Below are 18,059 nucleotides of genomic sequence, written 5' to 3'. Positions count from 1 at the left end.
ATAATTCAATATGTTATGTTTCTCTAACAATGACTTGATTTCAGGGGAAAGAAATATGTGCCTATTATAGCACTTTATTTTTCTTTACCAGTTCAGAGAATACCTGCATTAAGAACAGGATAGTCAGGCTCTCAACCATGTAAAATGTCTCCTACTAGCAGACAGAAACTGTTTCACAGCAAACATGAAATGGACTTGTACTCTGTTATAGCCATGATGAGCTTGTTTTTTGCAGAGCTCCTGCTGATATAATGATAGCGTAGATTCATGTTAGAAAGTATTATCACCTTTGAAAGTAAAAATGGAAAAAAAATCCATTTGGTATAATTTTCAGTGGAAAACAAGCCAATTCTCCACTCATTTCATATTTGGTATCTAAAAGCTTCCAAAACCAAGTGACGTGAAATGCTGACTGCATTAAGAACTTCCACATGTACTATCAATCAAAGAAAGATTTTAAACCTTGTCACACACACTTTCAGGGAAAATTAGATATACTTTTCTTTTAAAAAAGAAAAAAGGATTATTTAAATCTCCTTTTATTCTCTCTTCCATTATAAAAAAAATAATGCAGCAGAGAATTAAAAAGAAACCACAGACCTTCAGGGGCTAGAAACATTTGAGAGTATAAAGAAATCAGGAGAATGGGTGGGTAGCAGTAGGCAGAGTGGGATAAGAGATGTTTCCTTACATCATTGCACTCTCTTCAGAATCCTTACCCCACTTTTCTGTTGGAGAACTGAGAGGAGGCTGGAGTAATATTCCTAAAAGGATGAGAAAAGAGAGGTGTGAAGTTGTACATAGTAAGGCAGAGGTTAGTTAAATTTACACGGGAAGTATCCTTGACTTCAATCTTCATATTTTCCTTCCTCCGACTTCATATGTAAATTACATGCACTCAGTTCTGTTACACTGGAAAGATGAAGACCAGCAGTTCTGAGATAGCAAAAAAAAAAAAAAGAAAAGACAGAGACCTCTGTTAGAGGAGCAAATGCCAAGGGTTTACTAGTTGGTTCTGTTTAGGACAATACAAAAGAAAAAAAAAAGAAAACCCACTGAAGGAAGAACACATTGCAAGACACCCAATAGCTTATTATTCATACCAGTTACCTGGGATGTAGAAGGCCCAGGGTCAAAATGCAGGAAGAATATCAGGGCACAAACAGCACTAATGTGATCACTGCTAAAATACCATAACCAGTTTCAGTGTACGCACATGAGGAAAGATGTGGGGACACAAGAGGGAGTTCAGAGGACGTATCAAAACTGAGAGAACAAGCTTTATGAAGAGCGGCTCGGGAGATTTGTCCAGCTTACTGGAGGAAAGGTTAAGAGAGGACATGATCATTGTGTATATGGAAACAGAACCAATAATGCCAGGTGACATTCAGTTTTGCTGGCACTGGACCAACAAAATCCAAAAGCTAGCATTGAAGTTAAGAAAATTCAATTTTGAAATCCTGAAACAGAGTCTGTTTCCTATCTGTGAGGTCTGTTAAACATCAGAACAGGATAAAAGAGAACAAGGAGGATAAGCAGCATCTTAGGATTTCTATATGATTAGGTATATATTCTTTTTTAATGTACCTTAATTAAGCTTCTGGTAAAAATTCCATGACTTGTTAGGAAAGGGAAACTGCTGATGGACTGCCCTGGGGGATTGCTTCCAGCCTTGAAATCTGTGAATCTCTGAAGTCCCTTGTTTATCATTTTCACAAGCCATGGGAGAACAGGAGTGTTTGTAGTGCTGTTAACACTTGCTTGTAACTTGTACAGCTTGTAACACTTGCAACTCTGCATTTAAACAATAACTGTAAACAAATCTCCAGCTGCAGGACTTCACTTGTCTCCTGTGGTTGTCAAGGAGGGAGGGTTGTTCCCCAGCGCACAATTAGCTGCGTGTACTGTTTCAGGGGAGCATATAAGGAGGTCTCTTTCCTCTGGAGAATCAGAGATTGGCTATTGCCGAACACGAGGCTATTGATGGGATGGACCAGAAAAATCTTGTTTCTTAGATTTCTGTTTCTTGTGTGTTTCTTTCTCTCAGGCCCAGAATTAAATCGGCCACTGCATTTGGGAATGGGAAGGACTTTTTCTGCAGGCCAAATGGGCTGGAATAAATAAATTCCCAACTCTTGTAGATTAACTGCTGGGATCATTTTAGTTCCTCAGTTCCCTACTATTGCCACCTAAATTTCTGCTGCCCTAAATGTGGTGCACAAGGTAGTCTCTCCGCAAAGAATGGCATGCTTTAGTCTAAGTAAAATATACCAGTAAGAATCTTACTGACTACAGGTATACAAAAAAACACATTAAATGATCTAATGTCTCCTTCTGGCCTTAAACCCTTAAACAAGGAAAGCCACCACTCCACAAGAGCAGTTTCTGGCCCTGCAAATTCTGTCTTACTCAGACCAAGTAGACCAAGGAGTCTCACAGACTGTGAGACTCCTTGGTCTAGGGGTCTAAGGGAATTGTATTAGCTTTGGGGATACAGAGAGGGGAGGGTGGCAAGAAGAAATCCTTTTAGTTTTCTTTATCCCAAGAAATTCCAGCCTAAACTTGGGAAAGAGTCCTGACAGCATTTGCTTCTGAACTCCTAGGTTTTCTATGAGAAGACAACTCACTTTCAAGTAACGTGTTCCTAACCAGTCCCAATCCCAGAGAGTTTAGTAGAGTGTGATTTGACTCTGTGCTGCAGCACTGCTTCATCACATCCAAACTAGGCTCAGTGGGTTTATTGCATCATGAGACATGAATACGTCTATCTGCACAATCTTTTGTTTACCTATCCTTGCTTTTGTACTGTTTACTGTTCTTTATTTTGTGGTCTTATATAAATTATGTGCATTGTGAATTATTTTTGTCTTTACAGAATTCATCAAAAGCTGCCCAGACCCCATCCCCTTGGGGTGCCAGTGGAAAGTAAGTTCACATGTCACACAGAAACTTATATCAGATTGGCTGTCAGAAATTATATTTTCTTACCTGCAGCATGTTCTGATACTCTCACGCATTTAATCCCACCATCCTTTTAAGTAACTGTGTTAAAATCCAATTTCAGGAGCACAGGAACTCCATCACCCATGTCCCCTAGCCCTTCTCCAGTCAGCTCTGTAGGATCCCAGGGGAGCACAGGGGCCCCTTCACCATCTCCTATAATCAGCATCCCACAGCGCATTCATCAGATGGCCGCCAACCACGTCAGCATCACCAACAGCATCCTGCACAGTTATGACTACTGGGAGATGGCTGACAACCTGGCCAAGGAAAACAGAGGTGAGTGATTCAATGCCCTGGACTATTTTAGAAAAAAATATACTTGATTTTGGTCAGGCAAATCACTATTCTACTCTATTTTGATAAGGACAATGTCCACAAGGAAAGCCTGCAGAGGTGATTTTTTCTTCAGTTCTAGTCTGTCCCAAAACATAGCCCAAAAAGGAGATTCTGATAGCTCTCTCACTCAGAAGCAGCAGTATAGCACTAATTTTTGCCTTTATTTGGCTGATCAGTACAGGTTGCAGACAGCACAGTTTTCAGCATGGTTATAGGTAGTACTTGATGCCATCTGTGTCATTCTGGAGAAGAAAGTTTCGGGGAGGCAAGGCAGCTCCCTTCCCCCCAAGGTCATGGAGTTGGATGGGATGCCTTTAGTTGGGCCATGTCAAGAAGTAGGAGCTCTTTCCTTTTTGCAGAAGGAACAGCCATCCCCCACCCAGCCACCCACATATACACACACACACACACACACAGGTAGACACAGAAGGGAACAAGGAGCCCTCACTCCCCCTTACGACAAACTTCTCTCAGTTGAACTGGTTTCCCTGAGTGAAAGCATTCCCAGCATTTGACTTGATGAAAAAGTGTTCCTAGGTTTTAGGTCTATGTAATTTATGTATCTAAGCTAGAGATGCGGGCAGGATTGAAATCAGAATGAAGACACATAAGTGTAGGTGTGTATATGTGAGCTGGAAGCCCAGTCTCCCATTATAGTTGATGGAGCTTTGGTTAATACAAACAGCAGAGCTGAGAGCTCTGTTCAGTTCACCCTGCAGGGGACACAGGGGTGCAACTCAGTTCCCTAAAGAGAGGTGCCATATGCTATTTGAGGTCTTCTTCTACCATGCCATCCCAGGAGTCTCCTGTACATCTTGTGTTAGATTTGCCAGTCCAGAGTGGATATCTCAATTGCCTGAGGGCATCTCAAACGGCACTGGATGTCTCTATGTAGGCAACTGAATTAAACCCCTAGTGGCTCATTACCCAAAATACTTTTTAGTCTGGGACGACCACGTTGTACAAGTCTCTATTTGACTGTCATGGTACTTTAGATATCTAACATATGTATAGATAGACACTTGTATGTAAACTTTTGAGTTTAGTTGTCCTTAATCTCAAAATAAGTCTTGCCCAGCATTTGTTTGCTTTATCAAGGCTTAACAGAAACACAGAGCCAAAGAACTCACTGTTTTGTTCTTTAAAAAGAAAACTGCATCAGCCTGTAGCATCATGAACCACAGGGCTTTAAAATGAATCTCACCAGCACTAAACTTTCATTCCCATGAAATGTTCAGCTTGACTCAATTTGCAGGAGAATAAGATCTACTAAAGGGTGACAAACAGAAAATACAACTTTGCTGTTCTAATGTTGAATCTTTTTTTCCTCGTAGATTTTTTTAATGATTTGGATGCACTGATGGGACCTGTCACCTTGCACAGCAGTATGGAGCATTTAGTTCAGTACACTCAACAAGGACTTCACTGGGTGCGGAATAGTGCTCACTTGTCATAATGACTGTGTGCCATTCACGTGGACTATATACCTTTCATGGATAATTCAGTTATTCTGGACACTGTGCTACAGAAATAGTCAGCCACAGCATTGATCCAAACAAAGGTGAATATTTCTTCAATGTTGAACAAAATTTTTCTGAGTGTAGACATGTATGTGTGTGTGTATACAATATACAATGATGTCTCTTCAGAATGAATTGTTCTGTACCACTCTCCAAACATTTTCATTCACTAGAAATACTAGAAAGAACTGATCTTAATACACAAAACGTACTCTTTCTACTCTTGTGCTGAAAAACTCAGAAACCAAAATCTCATGGGTTGACTGAACCAAGTGCAATAAGCACAAATCCCTATTCAGGAAAGCTCTCAATAGACTCTTAAATTTAAGCTTGTATTGAAATCCTGTTGACTTCAGTGGAGCTTAAGCACGTACACAGGGGCTTTCCTGAATGGGGATGATTGGGGGCAAATCACGGCCATGGAGAACTTTTACTGAGAGCACAGACATGCCATAGAAGTTTCAGTATTAATGTTCCAACTCGCTGTTACTTCCCCACTGGGACACACAGAGGAGTCATGTAGACCGCATTAATATGGAGAAAGAAGACATTCCTTCACATGCAATAAGTTTCAACAGATTGCATGCATTTCTTTATCTCCTGTCTTTTCAAATAACCACACTTCTTGCTCAGCTCCTCACCAACAGTATGACCTACAGTTTCAAGCAAAAAGCCTGAAAAACAGATATGCTAATAGCAAGCTGTAGAAAATTGCATTCTGTTACTGACAGCAAATAGATAAATGAAAAAAGTTGCAAACTGCAATCCCCTTAGTAAAGAAAATGTGTTAATTTCGGCCGCATACACACAGACGGATATCTATAACATTTATTGGCTTTGCATGGGAAGGCTTCATCTTACAGATTTTGATTTTTGTACCTTTTTCATCCAGCAGAAGCTTGCTGCATTTTCTTCTAGGCTGTATGGGAACATTACATGCAATTTCCCTTATCTGGAAAGCTGAGTTTGCTGCTCACCAGGCTAAGAACTGTTTCCAAACATAATCCTCTCACTCTTCATGCATAATCCTCAACTAGGCTTAATGTTTCTTGATTTACAGAATATTTTCAGTTCCTGTTGACAAGCTGTTTTTTTGTGCCAGGGGAATTAATCCTGCAATAACTGCAGTTTAATTTGGGTCAGCTGAGGTCAAGGCCAGTTCCTATCAGCTATGTTTGCACTTAGTGCTCTTTTTTTTTTCATTTTCAGTGGGTTTGGCACATTTAGTTTTCTTCTTCTGTATTGGAAATATAATTTTGTTGCCTATTTTGCAATCAGATTTGCAGCCCTTGCTCAGCTCAGCAGCTCTGGTCACTTCGATGGACTGTCCTTGCCAGCGCCATTAACTGGACCCTTTGATTGTTGTTTTCTAATCTAATTTACATATATATTAAGGAAATGTGAGTACAAAAAAAGCTCTTTCAATAGAAGATACAAATAGAAGTAGCCACTGATATTGATGGTTGATTGACTGGTCCCTGCTGCCTTTTTTTCCTCCCCCATTTTGAAGAGCTGCATTAAAAAAAAAATAATAATAATGTGGCATGTTTTCTCATTAAAACATCTTTGGCAACACAGGCTATATTTACCCAATGGTGAAGAACAGGTTTGAGAGCACACTGAGCTCCATATAGTTGCCTTTTTTGTCTAGGCTGCTTACTATAACTCCTGCTATTGCTCAGACTCAGAGCACTGACACTGTCCCTTGAAGCAGCACAGCAGGGTAACTACTAGGGAATGCTCAGCCCCAGGCCATCCTGGGCCGGTATTTATGTACCAATTGGTGCTCCCATCCTTCCTCCTCCAGAGAGTTCCTGAGCTCAGGCTCCACTAACCTCTTAACATGTGCTTGTGTGTTATAGTGTGGGTAGTGGGCAAGGCTGGCTTTAAGAGTCAGCGTGGACCTGCCTTTAAATGACAAAGTAAACATTCTCCAAGTCCTCCAGTCACTCTTAACTCCAGCTGTTACCTGCCCCAGAGGGAACGCAAATTAGTTCGTCACAAGTAGCAGTGGAGAACTTGATCGGTGCCTTTCTGTTTATTACTTGCCTGGTTTCCAGCTGTGGAAGTCTGCCATGATTTACTAGACTGGTCTCTGTGAGCTATCGTAAGCAATGGATTCTGTGAGCTGCTTCAATACTGTAGGAAGGTACTGTGGGATTTCTCCTCAGATCAGGAAAGTGAAAGTCCCCTTAGATTAGCTTCTGTTTTCTTTGATGGTGCCTATGATGTTTGTCTTCAGATATGTTTTTGGGTTTGGAAGTCCTTGTTGCTATTTAATGTTGAGAAAATTTAGAAGTGATATATATTACTTGCCTTAAATGGAGTTTAGTTTTATTGCACACTTGGCATTTGAGTTTCAAGTATGGAACTTTGAAGCATGTTTATTTTACCAGGATTAAGATATTTTTCTTAATCTTAATGAACTCTTTGTATGGATGTCATATGTCAAGCCACTTCAAAGAAATGCAAGAATTAACACTGTCGTGTTGTCACGTGTTTCCAAGTACTTAGGATTGTCCTTTCTTGTAAATTGTTCTTATATTGAAGTATTCCACCTAAAAGACCCATTGATTTCCATGGAAAAACACAGGATTTTTTTCAGTTTTTGTGCTGGCATCATCTATGTTGACTATCTGATAAGCACTCTGAGCCTTAATCTCTGGTGGTGTAACAGGATGAAGTAGCAGCCATTTAAACCAAGTATATATATAAATGGATTAGAGGTTTTGGCCTTCTCTCCATAGGGCTTCTTCCAGCTGGACTATTTTGGTGAGGTTGTTCAGGATACTATTCTGTGCAGACTATTTACTGTATATGGCTGCTGCTGTTTGGATGACTGGAGCTGAATGTGGTATGGTGACAATAAATCCTTCCTTTCATTTTCTTAGGGCCTTAGTGCCTGGAAAAGGGCACGTGGCTTTAAGGTCTGGTCCAATTAAGCATATGCTTCACTTTAAAAACCTGAATTATTCTGTTATTATTATTCTGAATTATCCTGTTATTTCAACAGGAGTTGAAGGTCCTCTGTGCATTTTAGGTGAGACCAGTAGACATTGTTCTTATTTGGGGTTCCATGAAAGCAGGTTATTTGTTTTAATCTGTTGTTAAAATCCAGGAATGTGTAGGGTTCTTCACACCACAGCAATTTGCAAGTTCATTTCGCAGAAGTAAGAAGTCATTCTGTACAAATCCAGAAGGATTATGCCTGGAGGGAGAGGTTTGTTTACAAACAAACAGAGGCTTCTGAATCTGTCAGAGCTGGTAAAGCAATTGGGATGCACTCAAAGGAACCACGTAGTGCAGGTGGATGCAACCAATGCGGAGTAGCTTATGGGGTATTCACAGACAGCGAGATCATACAGACCACATTGGCCTTAACGCTTTATAGCATTCCACGGTGGCATGAATGACAGATGAGAGCAAAGCATATGCAGAGGTTTAAGTGTGGCTAAAAATGAAGCATAGTCCTCCCGTCACATGGAAGGAAACCTCAGTCCCTTGCTTGCCTCCTCTTTTTATCCAAATATCACAGGGCTCTAGAGAAAGAGACTACAATGAACAGAGAACTTTAGGGAAGGAGGTAAAGGAAGATCAAGCCCTAAGTGCAGATACAAGCACATATGTATATACTGTAAATCTAAATAGTAATAAAAGTCACTCAGCATGAAGGATATTACTAGTGCCTACCATTGATCATTAAGTACTCATCACTGAGCAGCCATATCACCTCAGAAGTGCAGTAACTGTTATCAAAATAATTTGTGCAGCTAATTAATTTATAAGAAATGCACCTCTGGGACTGTGCCATAGTATCTCTTTTGTAATACAAATGTCTAACCATTTTTCATAGCTACTGATTCAAATCTACATCACTGAAATGTCTGAATATCTTTTTTTCTAGATGAGGACATATACTTAGACCTGGCTAATCTGCGCTTAGTTTATCTACCCAAAAGACTTTAGTAGTCACCTGCCTTAATGCACATGCAGCATACACTATTGACTCACTTAGTTGTAGATTTTAATCCAAATGAAATTGGAATTTGCAAAATGACTCGGATTAACAGCATCTGCCTTGGCAACCCTGCAGATGTGACATTAAATGATTCATGTTTTTAAGCAGGAAAGGTTGAATTTTATGTAAATAACAATGGCTGAATTCCTTGATCTTTTTACAAGATTTTTTTAAATGAAAAGATTGTCAAAGCAATATGTTTTTTAACTCTCTTAAATTTTCTGGAGGGTCATGGGTTCATGGTCAAAGCTATATTAAGAACATGTCCTTTGCAATATGCCTTGCCTTTACCTAATCTGCTTAATGCTTAATATTTCAAAAAGAAATGTTTCTCTTTCACAATGATACCAACCTTTCCCTCCCCCCATTAAGGGAGAATCCTCAAACTAAAGAATAAAATCTCGTAACACAATAGAAATACAAACAGTGCCTGAAGAATATGAATTTGTTAGGATAACAATAGGAGTTTGGATGGCACAGATCTAACATCTAATATCTCCTTTTGATAACTTTTTGTTAGCATTTACATCACATATTTGAAGTCATTGTGTTTGAAACTAGAGAATTACTCTGATACTCCTGTCATAAATAGGCCTGATTGGTCTGATCACTATCATAATCATAATTGTTACATTAGTAGATGTGCTGTGTGCTGAGGGCTGGTAAGGCATGCAACCATGGATAAATTTGTCAGAATGCATTCAGAAAAGCATTTGGATGCTCTTACATCTAGAAAACTGGAGAACAATGTTTCTCACACAATACTGTTAGCATGAGACTTTGGCTACTTTAATGTCTCTCATAAAGCTGCCATTGCCTTCAATAAGGACAAGGCTCCATTTCCAGCATTACTGGTTACCATGCTGTGAATTGTTTTTAGTATTAATTAACACATTGGGAAAGTCACTTTGGGAACTGTTTTCCCTCACCAGAGGAAGCTTCACAGAAGAAAAACACTGAGATCCAAGGCTCTATACATCATTCTCTCAAAACAGTATGGTTTTCCTCAGTGAGAAAGGCAGGATTCAACTGGGGATATTTCCTCAGGTAATGCCTTTGTGTCTGCTTGCTGTCTGGCTCCATTGCTCTTGCTAGTCTTCAAGTATGCATGCACTTTCAGGGATGTTTTCTACTTTGGCAGCCCAAGCTACCCTTCAAACAGGGTGCTGGAACACAGAGCATGCAAGTAACCCACAAGCTGCATAAAAGGTCCTGCTTTCCCCCACGATGCCAGCAGCAAGTACAGTGAGGCTCCCTCTCTCTCCTGATCTGTGTAGCTTGAGTTTCACACTGTTTGCTTTTCCTCCAACTTCATCACTGCTCTCCCCACTGCTACTATTGTGGAATAACCAGAATACAATTTAGGTTCAGGTCAGAGCAGAAGCAGTAGCTACAGGGGAGACCACAGAGCAGCAGAATGACAGCCTCTGCTGATATGAACTTCCCTATAGCTATAGTAATAAACTGCTTCTGATCTGACCTGAACCTAAATTGTGTTCCGGTTATTCCACAACACTACCCTCTAAGGACTCCAGTGAGTCCAAGGAATATTAAAGAATGCCAAAAAATTGGGGATTTCCTCTGTCCCAAGGCACATGTTCCTTTTTGGGAGTGAATATAGAGAGCAGCATGGAAAAGGCACTCAGGTCTCATATTCCTCATATATACTAAAACAGGGATACTTACACTTATCTGCCTTATAGGGCTTTAAGAGAATTAATTAATGTTTGCAAATCACTTTGCATCCTCAGAAGGAAAGTGCTGTTGAAAAGCTAAGGAAAAAACTGCTAAGCACATTGGATGAATTTCACCCCTGAGTCCAGAGCTACAAGACCTTTGAATTCCTTAAATACCATGTAAGCTCTCAAAGTAAGTGCCAGAGTATATAAAAGCTCTGCTTAGCACTGAGGGGAACCAGAGCCTAGGTGAAAATGCCATTCCCAGAGTATCTGTAACTTTGATCCTGGTGGAAAGCAAGAATCACAACAGCATCTAATGGGACAGACAGTGTAGGCTAACCAAGTGGTGTGTAGCCATCCTAAAAATTTCAAAGGTTCTTCATATGTCTTTAAGCCACTTTGTCTTTCTGTGGAAGAAATTTGCCTCCCAAATCTTACCCGAGTGTATTTCTTATCCACAGCCTCAGAAATGTTCAACTTATTTGTTATTCCAAATCCAGCTTTGAATTACTCCCAATCGATAGATATTTTCTTTTAAAATGGTGCATTGCAGAGGGGACTGGTTCCTTTTTGGGATATAAGAAAAAATATGTACCTCTGTGCATCTTTTTATGATGCACGTTACCAGTAACTCATCTGGCAAGTCAAGTGGAGCTTCTCTTGGCAATGCAGTGTTCAGGGAGTTACCTTCCCAAATCCCACCACTTTTAGCTGGTATAACACGGTTAAATTCCCAGCGCTTTTCTGATACATTATCTCTACAAGTCAGTGGTAAAGCACTTCACCAATGCCAGGGAATGAACAGCAGTCAAATCAACAAAATGTTTCTATTGCTTTTGGTGCTATTCAGCTGATACTAACAAATTCATCCTTACTTAGCACTATTTATTGGTTTTTTCTCCATTTAGCACTCTTCTATCTGGAATTCTCATCCCATCAACAAATATTTGAAAGGAAACACTTCCTGGGGGAACAAGCTAGACATAGATGAGATTTACCGAAGTATAGGCTCTTCTTAGTCTGTTTGTCACTTCTATGACTGAAAATATTTGTATTTAAAAAGCGTATTTTCATTCACAGTTGAGATTTTGGGGCCCACCTTCATCTATGACAAACAAGTTCATCTTCCAGTTGCATAAAGTGCTGCCTGGGAATATTGGGACTTCTAGCTTGCCCCAGCAAATCACAAATAGTTAATTAGATCCATGATCAATATGTTAATTAATTTTATATGTCCTCAGTCTTTCATTTCACAGAGCTGGTCACACAGCCTGCTCTTCCTGCAGCTCTAGACATTTTCTTCCCCAACTGCATCTCCCAAGGGAGAGAAAGGAAACATTGACATCACTCACACGAGAAAATATGGACAACAGTGCAGAGCTGCTGCTCCAGGCAGTTCAGGACCCTTCTGCTTTCTTCTCTTTCCCACCCAACCTGTGGGACTTGGCTATCTTCTCCCACTATTCCTTACAAGAAATTTCTGTTCCCTCCTGAGGAAAAGATAGTGAGCACTGCTGACGCTGTGCCCAAATGCTGCTGGGCTCTTCTTCTCAGGGTAAGAAGGGGATGGGAGAGGCCATTAATCTGGAGTATCTCCCAACAAAGCTGTGCAAGGGACTGAAAACCCTTAGCGCTGGTGACTCAGAAGCCCCTGTGCGAAACAGCAGTACAGTCGGAGTGTCTCAAGTCTCCAGTACACAGTACCACAGTGTCTCCAGGCCTATGGAGTAGCCACAGGCTCACATTGTACTATTGATTTGCTTGAATGAGCATTGCCACTTTATGACCATGCACTAGAACCAACAGGAACTGGTGGCCTCACACCTGTGCAAGGCTCTTTTTTTGAGTGTTGTTGACACAGTCAGCAGTATAATAATTCACGGGGGTCAAATGGCAAGACAAGGCAGAATGGGAGAGAAAAATGTCCTGACCTAAACACAGAAAGTGGGAGTCATCTCATCCTGTATTGAAGGTCTAAAATAAACAAGAGGAATCACAAACTAGAAATGCCTCTTTCTCTCCACTGTCTACAGAGGGAACCTAGGTGATGAACTCAGATAGAGAAGCAATATAAATCCCATCCTGGGTTTATGATTGTACCTGCTGCTAATGAGAGAGCCTGCCGAAATTGGTAAAATATCTTTGGATACACTGATGCAGGATATGGCTGAGATCACTTTGGGAGGCAGTAGACATGCAGGAAAATATGTATGAGGTAAATACATTTATTCTTGAGATATTTAAAGCATATGTTTTAGATTTGGACCATCACTTCCCATTCTCTAATTCACTGGGCCCAAATCCAAAGAGGTAAGTAGTTACTTGAGGCCTCAGTGTGCACCTGTATTCTATTAAGATTACTGAAATAGCCAGATTACTGAAACATCCAGAAGATATATTTTACAGTTTAGTAAACACTCAAAGGCACTTTTTTCATATGTTGTCTGAAAGTAGAGCTGGCTTTGTGTAAACAGAAGAAACAGTTTTTCTGTAGCTTGTGAAAGAGATCAGATTGGACATGAGCCAACATTAGGCCAGTATTACTCTTTTTATGGAAATTCAGCAACATTTGTCAATTTGTTATGTGAAAGAACTCAAACAAACTTGTGATTTTATCCACGATGAACAGGCTGCAAGCAACACAGGGCCATCTAAAGCTCATGACCTGCCTGCACAACACTGGCTCCATAGCAGCTCCAGGCGGGGGTATTCCTAGATGTAATTTGAGGCAAGGCCTTTTCCTTGCCTCCCTCTACTGTCAGTGGAGACAGAAAGAGCAGCTTCTTTAGTGAGAGAATCAGAGCACCTGAATTAAGCTTTGCTTGTAGTGCCATTTGTAAGCTGTCTCTTTCCGCTGACTGCAAAAGGAGCCTTGGGAGACCAGGCAAAAAAGCTGTGCGATGTGCACACTCCTGTCTGCATAGAGGCCAAGGCAAAAATGTGGTCTTCGTGGCCTTCCTATGCAGTGCCATTACTGCACGCTGACCACAGCAGGCTGAAATTATAACCAGTGTAACAAAACATGGCATACAAAAATGCACACATCACCTACGACAGCTTCCTGCCTTTCTGTGTATACTGTGAACAGACCTCTGGATCGCTGCGGTATCTACTGACCTGGATGAACCCAGGATGCAGTAGGCATCCTGCAAAGTGAACGACAGACTCCGCTGCAAAGAGTTACCATCTCACAAAAGCCAAAATCAAACCACACAACAGGTGGGCGAGAGAAAAAAGCAGGTGGGGAAGAGAGTACAGCACGGGCAAAATAACAGGATGTTTACATCTACCATGACTTATCCAGTCAGTACCAAGAGTCACAGTAATCGTAATTTTCCTTCCCGTTTCCTATGCGGTGTGTAGCACCGGTGGCTGAAATAGCCATGTAGCAGTCCCAGTTTGGGAGCCAGCCATTGGCTTGCCCCTTGATAGACGTGTTGGTAGTGCAGGGAGCAGTCAGTGGGGTACTGGCACAATTCAGCTTTCCCCCCCTCCTCATTTCACACAGCAAACTTCTAATTGAGAGTACTTGTCCAGTGGAGGTGTACAAAAATCAGTTTATGACCAGCATTATTTTTATAACAAAATGCAGAGAATTTCATTTCCACATTCATTTATAGCAACACGCATCAGCAAATTCTTGTAAAATTATTCAAGTCAATATGGCTGTATTTGTAGCTGATAAAGCATTGCTTATGTTTCTCTCAGAGGGTGCTCTATTTGAGGCCTCCCCCACCCAGCCAAAGCTATAGCAGTTCATCTTTCCAATGAGCATATTCCCACAGTATGTCCCTATATAGCAGGCAATATTGTTTACACAGCTTAATAAATGGTGTATTCTGTACAGTAATTTATGCTGTAAGATATGTACATATATCACTGTAGCAGTCACAAATGCTTTAAACTGCCTTATTTATTAGATCAGTTAGCATTTCCCCCCTTCCTCCAGAATATTTTAAATTATTTTTGTTTTGCATTGCATTATTTTTAGTTACTGCATTTTGACCCAATTATTGAAAAAAGTTGGTCTTTACAATAAATAGATAGCTAAAATGTAAGTAGAAATAGCAAATTCACTGCCCATTTAACTAATATAGCTCTGATTATGATTAAAAATAAATATCGTATACTCTTATCTGTGTATTATAGTATATGCCAGAAACCATATACCACTTGTGATCGATACAAACAACAAGAGCTTTAGTAACTTTCACTTTGTCCATTTCTCCATTCTGAGACAAAAAAATAATAAGCCACTTAATCTAAAATGTTCCCCATGAGAGCCCTAGTCTTATTCCTTCCTCAGGCGAAACTCACATTGGCTGCAGTGGGAGCTTTACCTAGGTAAATGTACAACATAAGGACATTACAAAAATAAATATATCACACATGAACAGTACTTGTGCTTGGTAGTCATTCCTATTTTCTTTTGGTGAGAAACATAGAGTAAACATTACATCTGTAACTCTCCTCTGTCTCACGCCTCCCTTTTTGCTATACAAGTAAAAAAATGAGATTCTTAAACAATTGTATTTGTCCCATTCACTCAAGCAAAATATAAATCTTACGGGGATCAGTTCCGATTCAAACTAGAAAATGAAAGAAAATTTTACTTCTGTTTGTTTTCATGTTAAATTCTGTTACACAATTAAACAGGTTCATGCATACAAAGGCAATGAAATTATAGATGATTTGTTTTACTGTTTGGAGATTTTGCTATGTCCACAGTTCGTATAAAACTCATGTAGCACAGTTTCTGGGATGGTGAAAAATCCTACTGTAATGTAATAGAATGAGCCTTAAGGATTTGTAAGAATAAGCACTTTTATATTAAAAAGCAAATATTAATTCATCAGTAAGATTACTTTTTTAATGTGACAATAAACCATGAAATCAACATCCTTCTGTCTCAATTACATCTCATCTGTCTCTTTCTTAAACCTTTTTCCAAGTGAAAAAAATTGTCTCTTTTTTTTATGGCTTTTGGGTCCCATCAGAGTCACCTGTGCTCCTCGCTAAGGCACCTACCCTTCTCCACACTTCATTCATGGATGAGATCATTTGAAGCCTTCCTATGGGGAAAAAGGAAAGGCACATCCTAGTGGCTCTTATTAACAAGGCACTGGATTGAAGTGATCTCCATAGAAAAAGAACAAAATATCCCAAAAGAGGCTAAACAGTCTTTAGCCCCTTTCTTCAGGGAAAGGATAACAGAGTCACTGCTTTTGTTTTTTAGAGCAAGGCGCAGGATGACTAAGTAATCAATCCAAAGTTTTCAGGCTTTATTTAGATTCAGAAGACTAAAGCTCATGCCCCTCAGAGCACTAATGTCTGTAGGTGGTGGCAAGAGAGCCATGACCTCAGCAATTGTACAGCAGCAGTTCACAATTTATAGGCCAGCACTGTGATATAACCACAAGAAACACAGGACTAAGTCACTCTGCACCTCGCCTTCCCCTGTCCAGATATATGCACATCTTTTTCACTGGTGATTTCCTGATTGCTACAGCTTCTTCCCACATAAGGTAGCCATCTTCAGCAGTATTTTCCCCAGCATGTCTTTCTGGGCCAAAGCCAAAATGCTGCTCTTATAGCATGGCCAATTTGCAAATGGTAGCTTCCAGTGATCAATACCTGACCGGGGGGGGGGGGGGGGGGGCGATATTTTCCTTCTTTTTCCTGAGGAAACTGCATGTTTTCACAAGCAGCCTCTGACAGCTGGGTAGGTACTGCCTGAATGTCTCAGGGGCAGGCCAGAAGGAATGAGCCTCCCGAGAAATGTGAGGGAGCAACAGAAAGGAAGAGCTAACCCAAAAGCAGCAGGCAAGTAAGAACACAGATATTCAGCCGACCAGGCTGTATATAGCTACAAGGAGTAGGGCAGGCAACCACAAGTCAGTATGAAACATGTGAACGCCATCTGAGCAATACTTCATGTTCTGCACTGTCGTGACTCATCACCATACATGAACACATCCCTTTTAGGAACCATAATCATCACGTACTGAAATGCACATATGGAGAGCTTTCACTACTGAGGACAGGACGGCTTTTCAACAAAGAGCTCTGGCTAATGAAATGCCATGATTCATGATGGGCTGACGTAAGACATCACTGCTCCCTGTCGCCTAACACCTGCCAGGAGACTCCCATCCCAGGAGAAGGGACAACAGAACTGGCAAGGGATGCTCTCCCCTGCCATTGCCATCACACTGGCATAGACCAAAATCAAAGGGAGGAGACTGCTAACTCAAGCTTGCCTGCAGCAGCTGAGTTACCTGCTGCAGAGGGCAGGGCAGGCAGCTTTTATCAGCCTACCCGCTCAAGCAGAGTGATGCGGCCAGTGAACCCTGTCGGCCATACCGCCCTGGCACAGCACATACTCGGACACACACACCGGCCTCTCAGGTGGCTGCTGTACTGTCTGTGGGTGCAGAGCTCTAGCGCTGAGCCCAGAGGCACTGGGACTGTGACAGCAACTCCCGCCATCAAACACAGTGACTCCAGTGGTAACGACCAAGCCTGGAGCTCATGCAAGCATTTCCACAGTGACCGGGGATGTAACCAGGGTTTCCAAGATCACCAAGAGCCAGTGGGCACACATCTGCTGTCAAACACACCAGTGCTAGGTCAGCACTACACACCCCACGCAGCCCCATTAATGTCCGCTAGGTTGGACCTGCTCACTTCAGCGCTGCCTCTCACCCTGAATGCCTCAGCAGTTTGCTTCTAATCCAGCAAAATATTCATATTGAATTTTAGTTTGTGACTTGTCCCATCAAAACCTCCTCTTATCAGCATAATTCAAGGTCAAGAGAGAAGTCAGGCACCACTGAGCTGAAGACCTGAAGACCCATTATGATGATCTAGCCTTACTTCCCAGGAAAACACAGGGCATAACACTTCAGCAAGGGATTTCTTTATCAAAGGTTAATAACTTGATGAGCGGAAACCTAACCTTTTATTAAGCTATCGAATCTCGATTTAAAGGCACAAAGTAATAGGGAATTTACCATATCTTCTGGATTGCTATTTGCTAAAAATACTGCCACAGGGCTTCACTTTGAATGGTATCAAAGTTAATTGCAAAATCAGACCAAAAAATGAAAATGCAAATAATGGAAATGGAATATGCGTATTTAAAGGGGGAAAAAAAGATTTATGGTGAAACTTTCAATTTTAGGGGAGTTTCTGGTCTTAACTTGAGGAAAGTATGTGTAGAGAGTAGTATTTGCTACTCTGAAATAGAATAGACTGTGATCTTGTTTACTAGACATGCAGTCACACAGAAAAAACACAAAAGGAAACATTGGAAAAATATTGTTGAAATGCAGACCCTATTGTGGTCCATATTTACCCTTTCATGTTTGTGCCAAGTTCACATTCATAGTAATGTGAATCTTGTCTTTTCCTTAAGGAAAGAATATGAACCAGCAGTATGTGTGGATGTTCCTTAAAATGAAACCCAGGCTGCCCAGCTGTCTGGATAGGGAATATTAGTCT

General features: G+C 40.9%; 1 protein-coding gene across 2 annotated transcripts in view; it reads left to right on the top strand.

Annotated features, from left to right (window-relative positions):
- Window positions 1–15,457, top strand: part of AFF3 (ALF transcription elongation factor 3) — a 338,365-nt gene extending 322,908 nt beyond the window's left edge. For both annotated transcript variants that reach the window (XM_064502379.1, XM_064502371.1), the window contains exons 19-21: window positions 2,876–2,925; window positions 3,065–3,279; window positions 4,674–15,457. In XM_064502379.1, the coding sequence (XP_064358449.1) occupies window positions 2,876–2,925; window positions 3,065–3,279; window positions 4,674–4,795 (387 nt within the window). In that variant the 3' untranslated portion in view covers window positions 4,796–15,457. The remainder of the gene's footprint in view (window positions 1–2,875; window positions 2,926–3,064; window positions 3,280–4,673) is intronic.
- The last annotated feature ends 2,602 nt before the right edge of the window (window positions 15,458–18,059 follow it).

This window comes from Dromaius novaehollandiae, chromosome 1, assembly GCF_036370855.1.
Source record: "Dromaius novaehollandiae isolate bDroNov1 chromosome 1, bDroNov1.hap1, whole genome shotgun sequence".
Classification (NCBI taxonomy): Eukaryota; Metazoa; Chordata; class Aves; order Casuariiformes; family Dromaiidae; genus Dromaius; species Dromaius novaehollandiae.
This window is presented reverse-complemented; position numbering and strand designations above follow the sequence as displayed.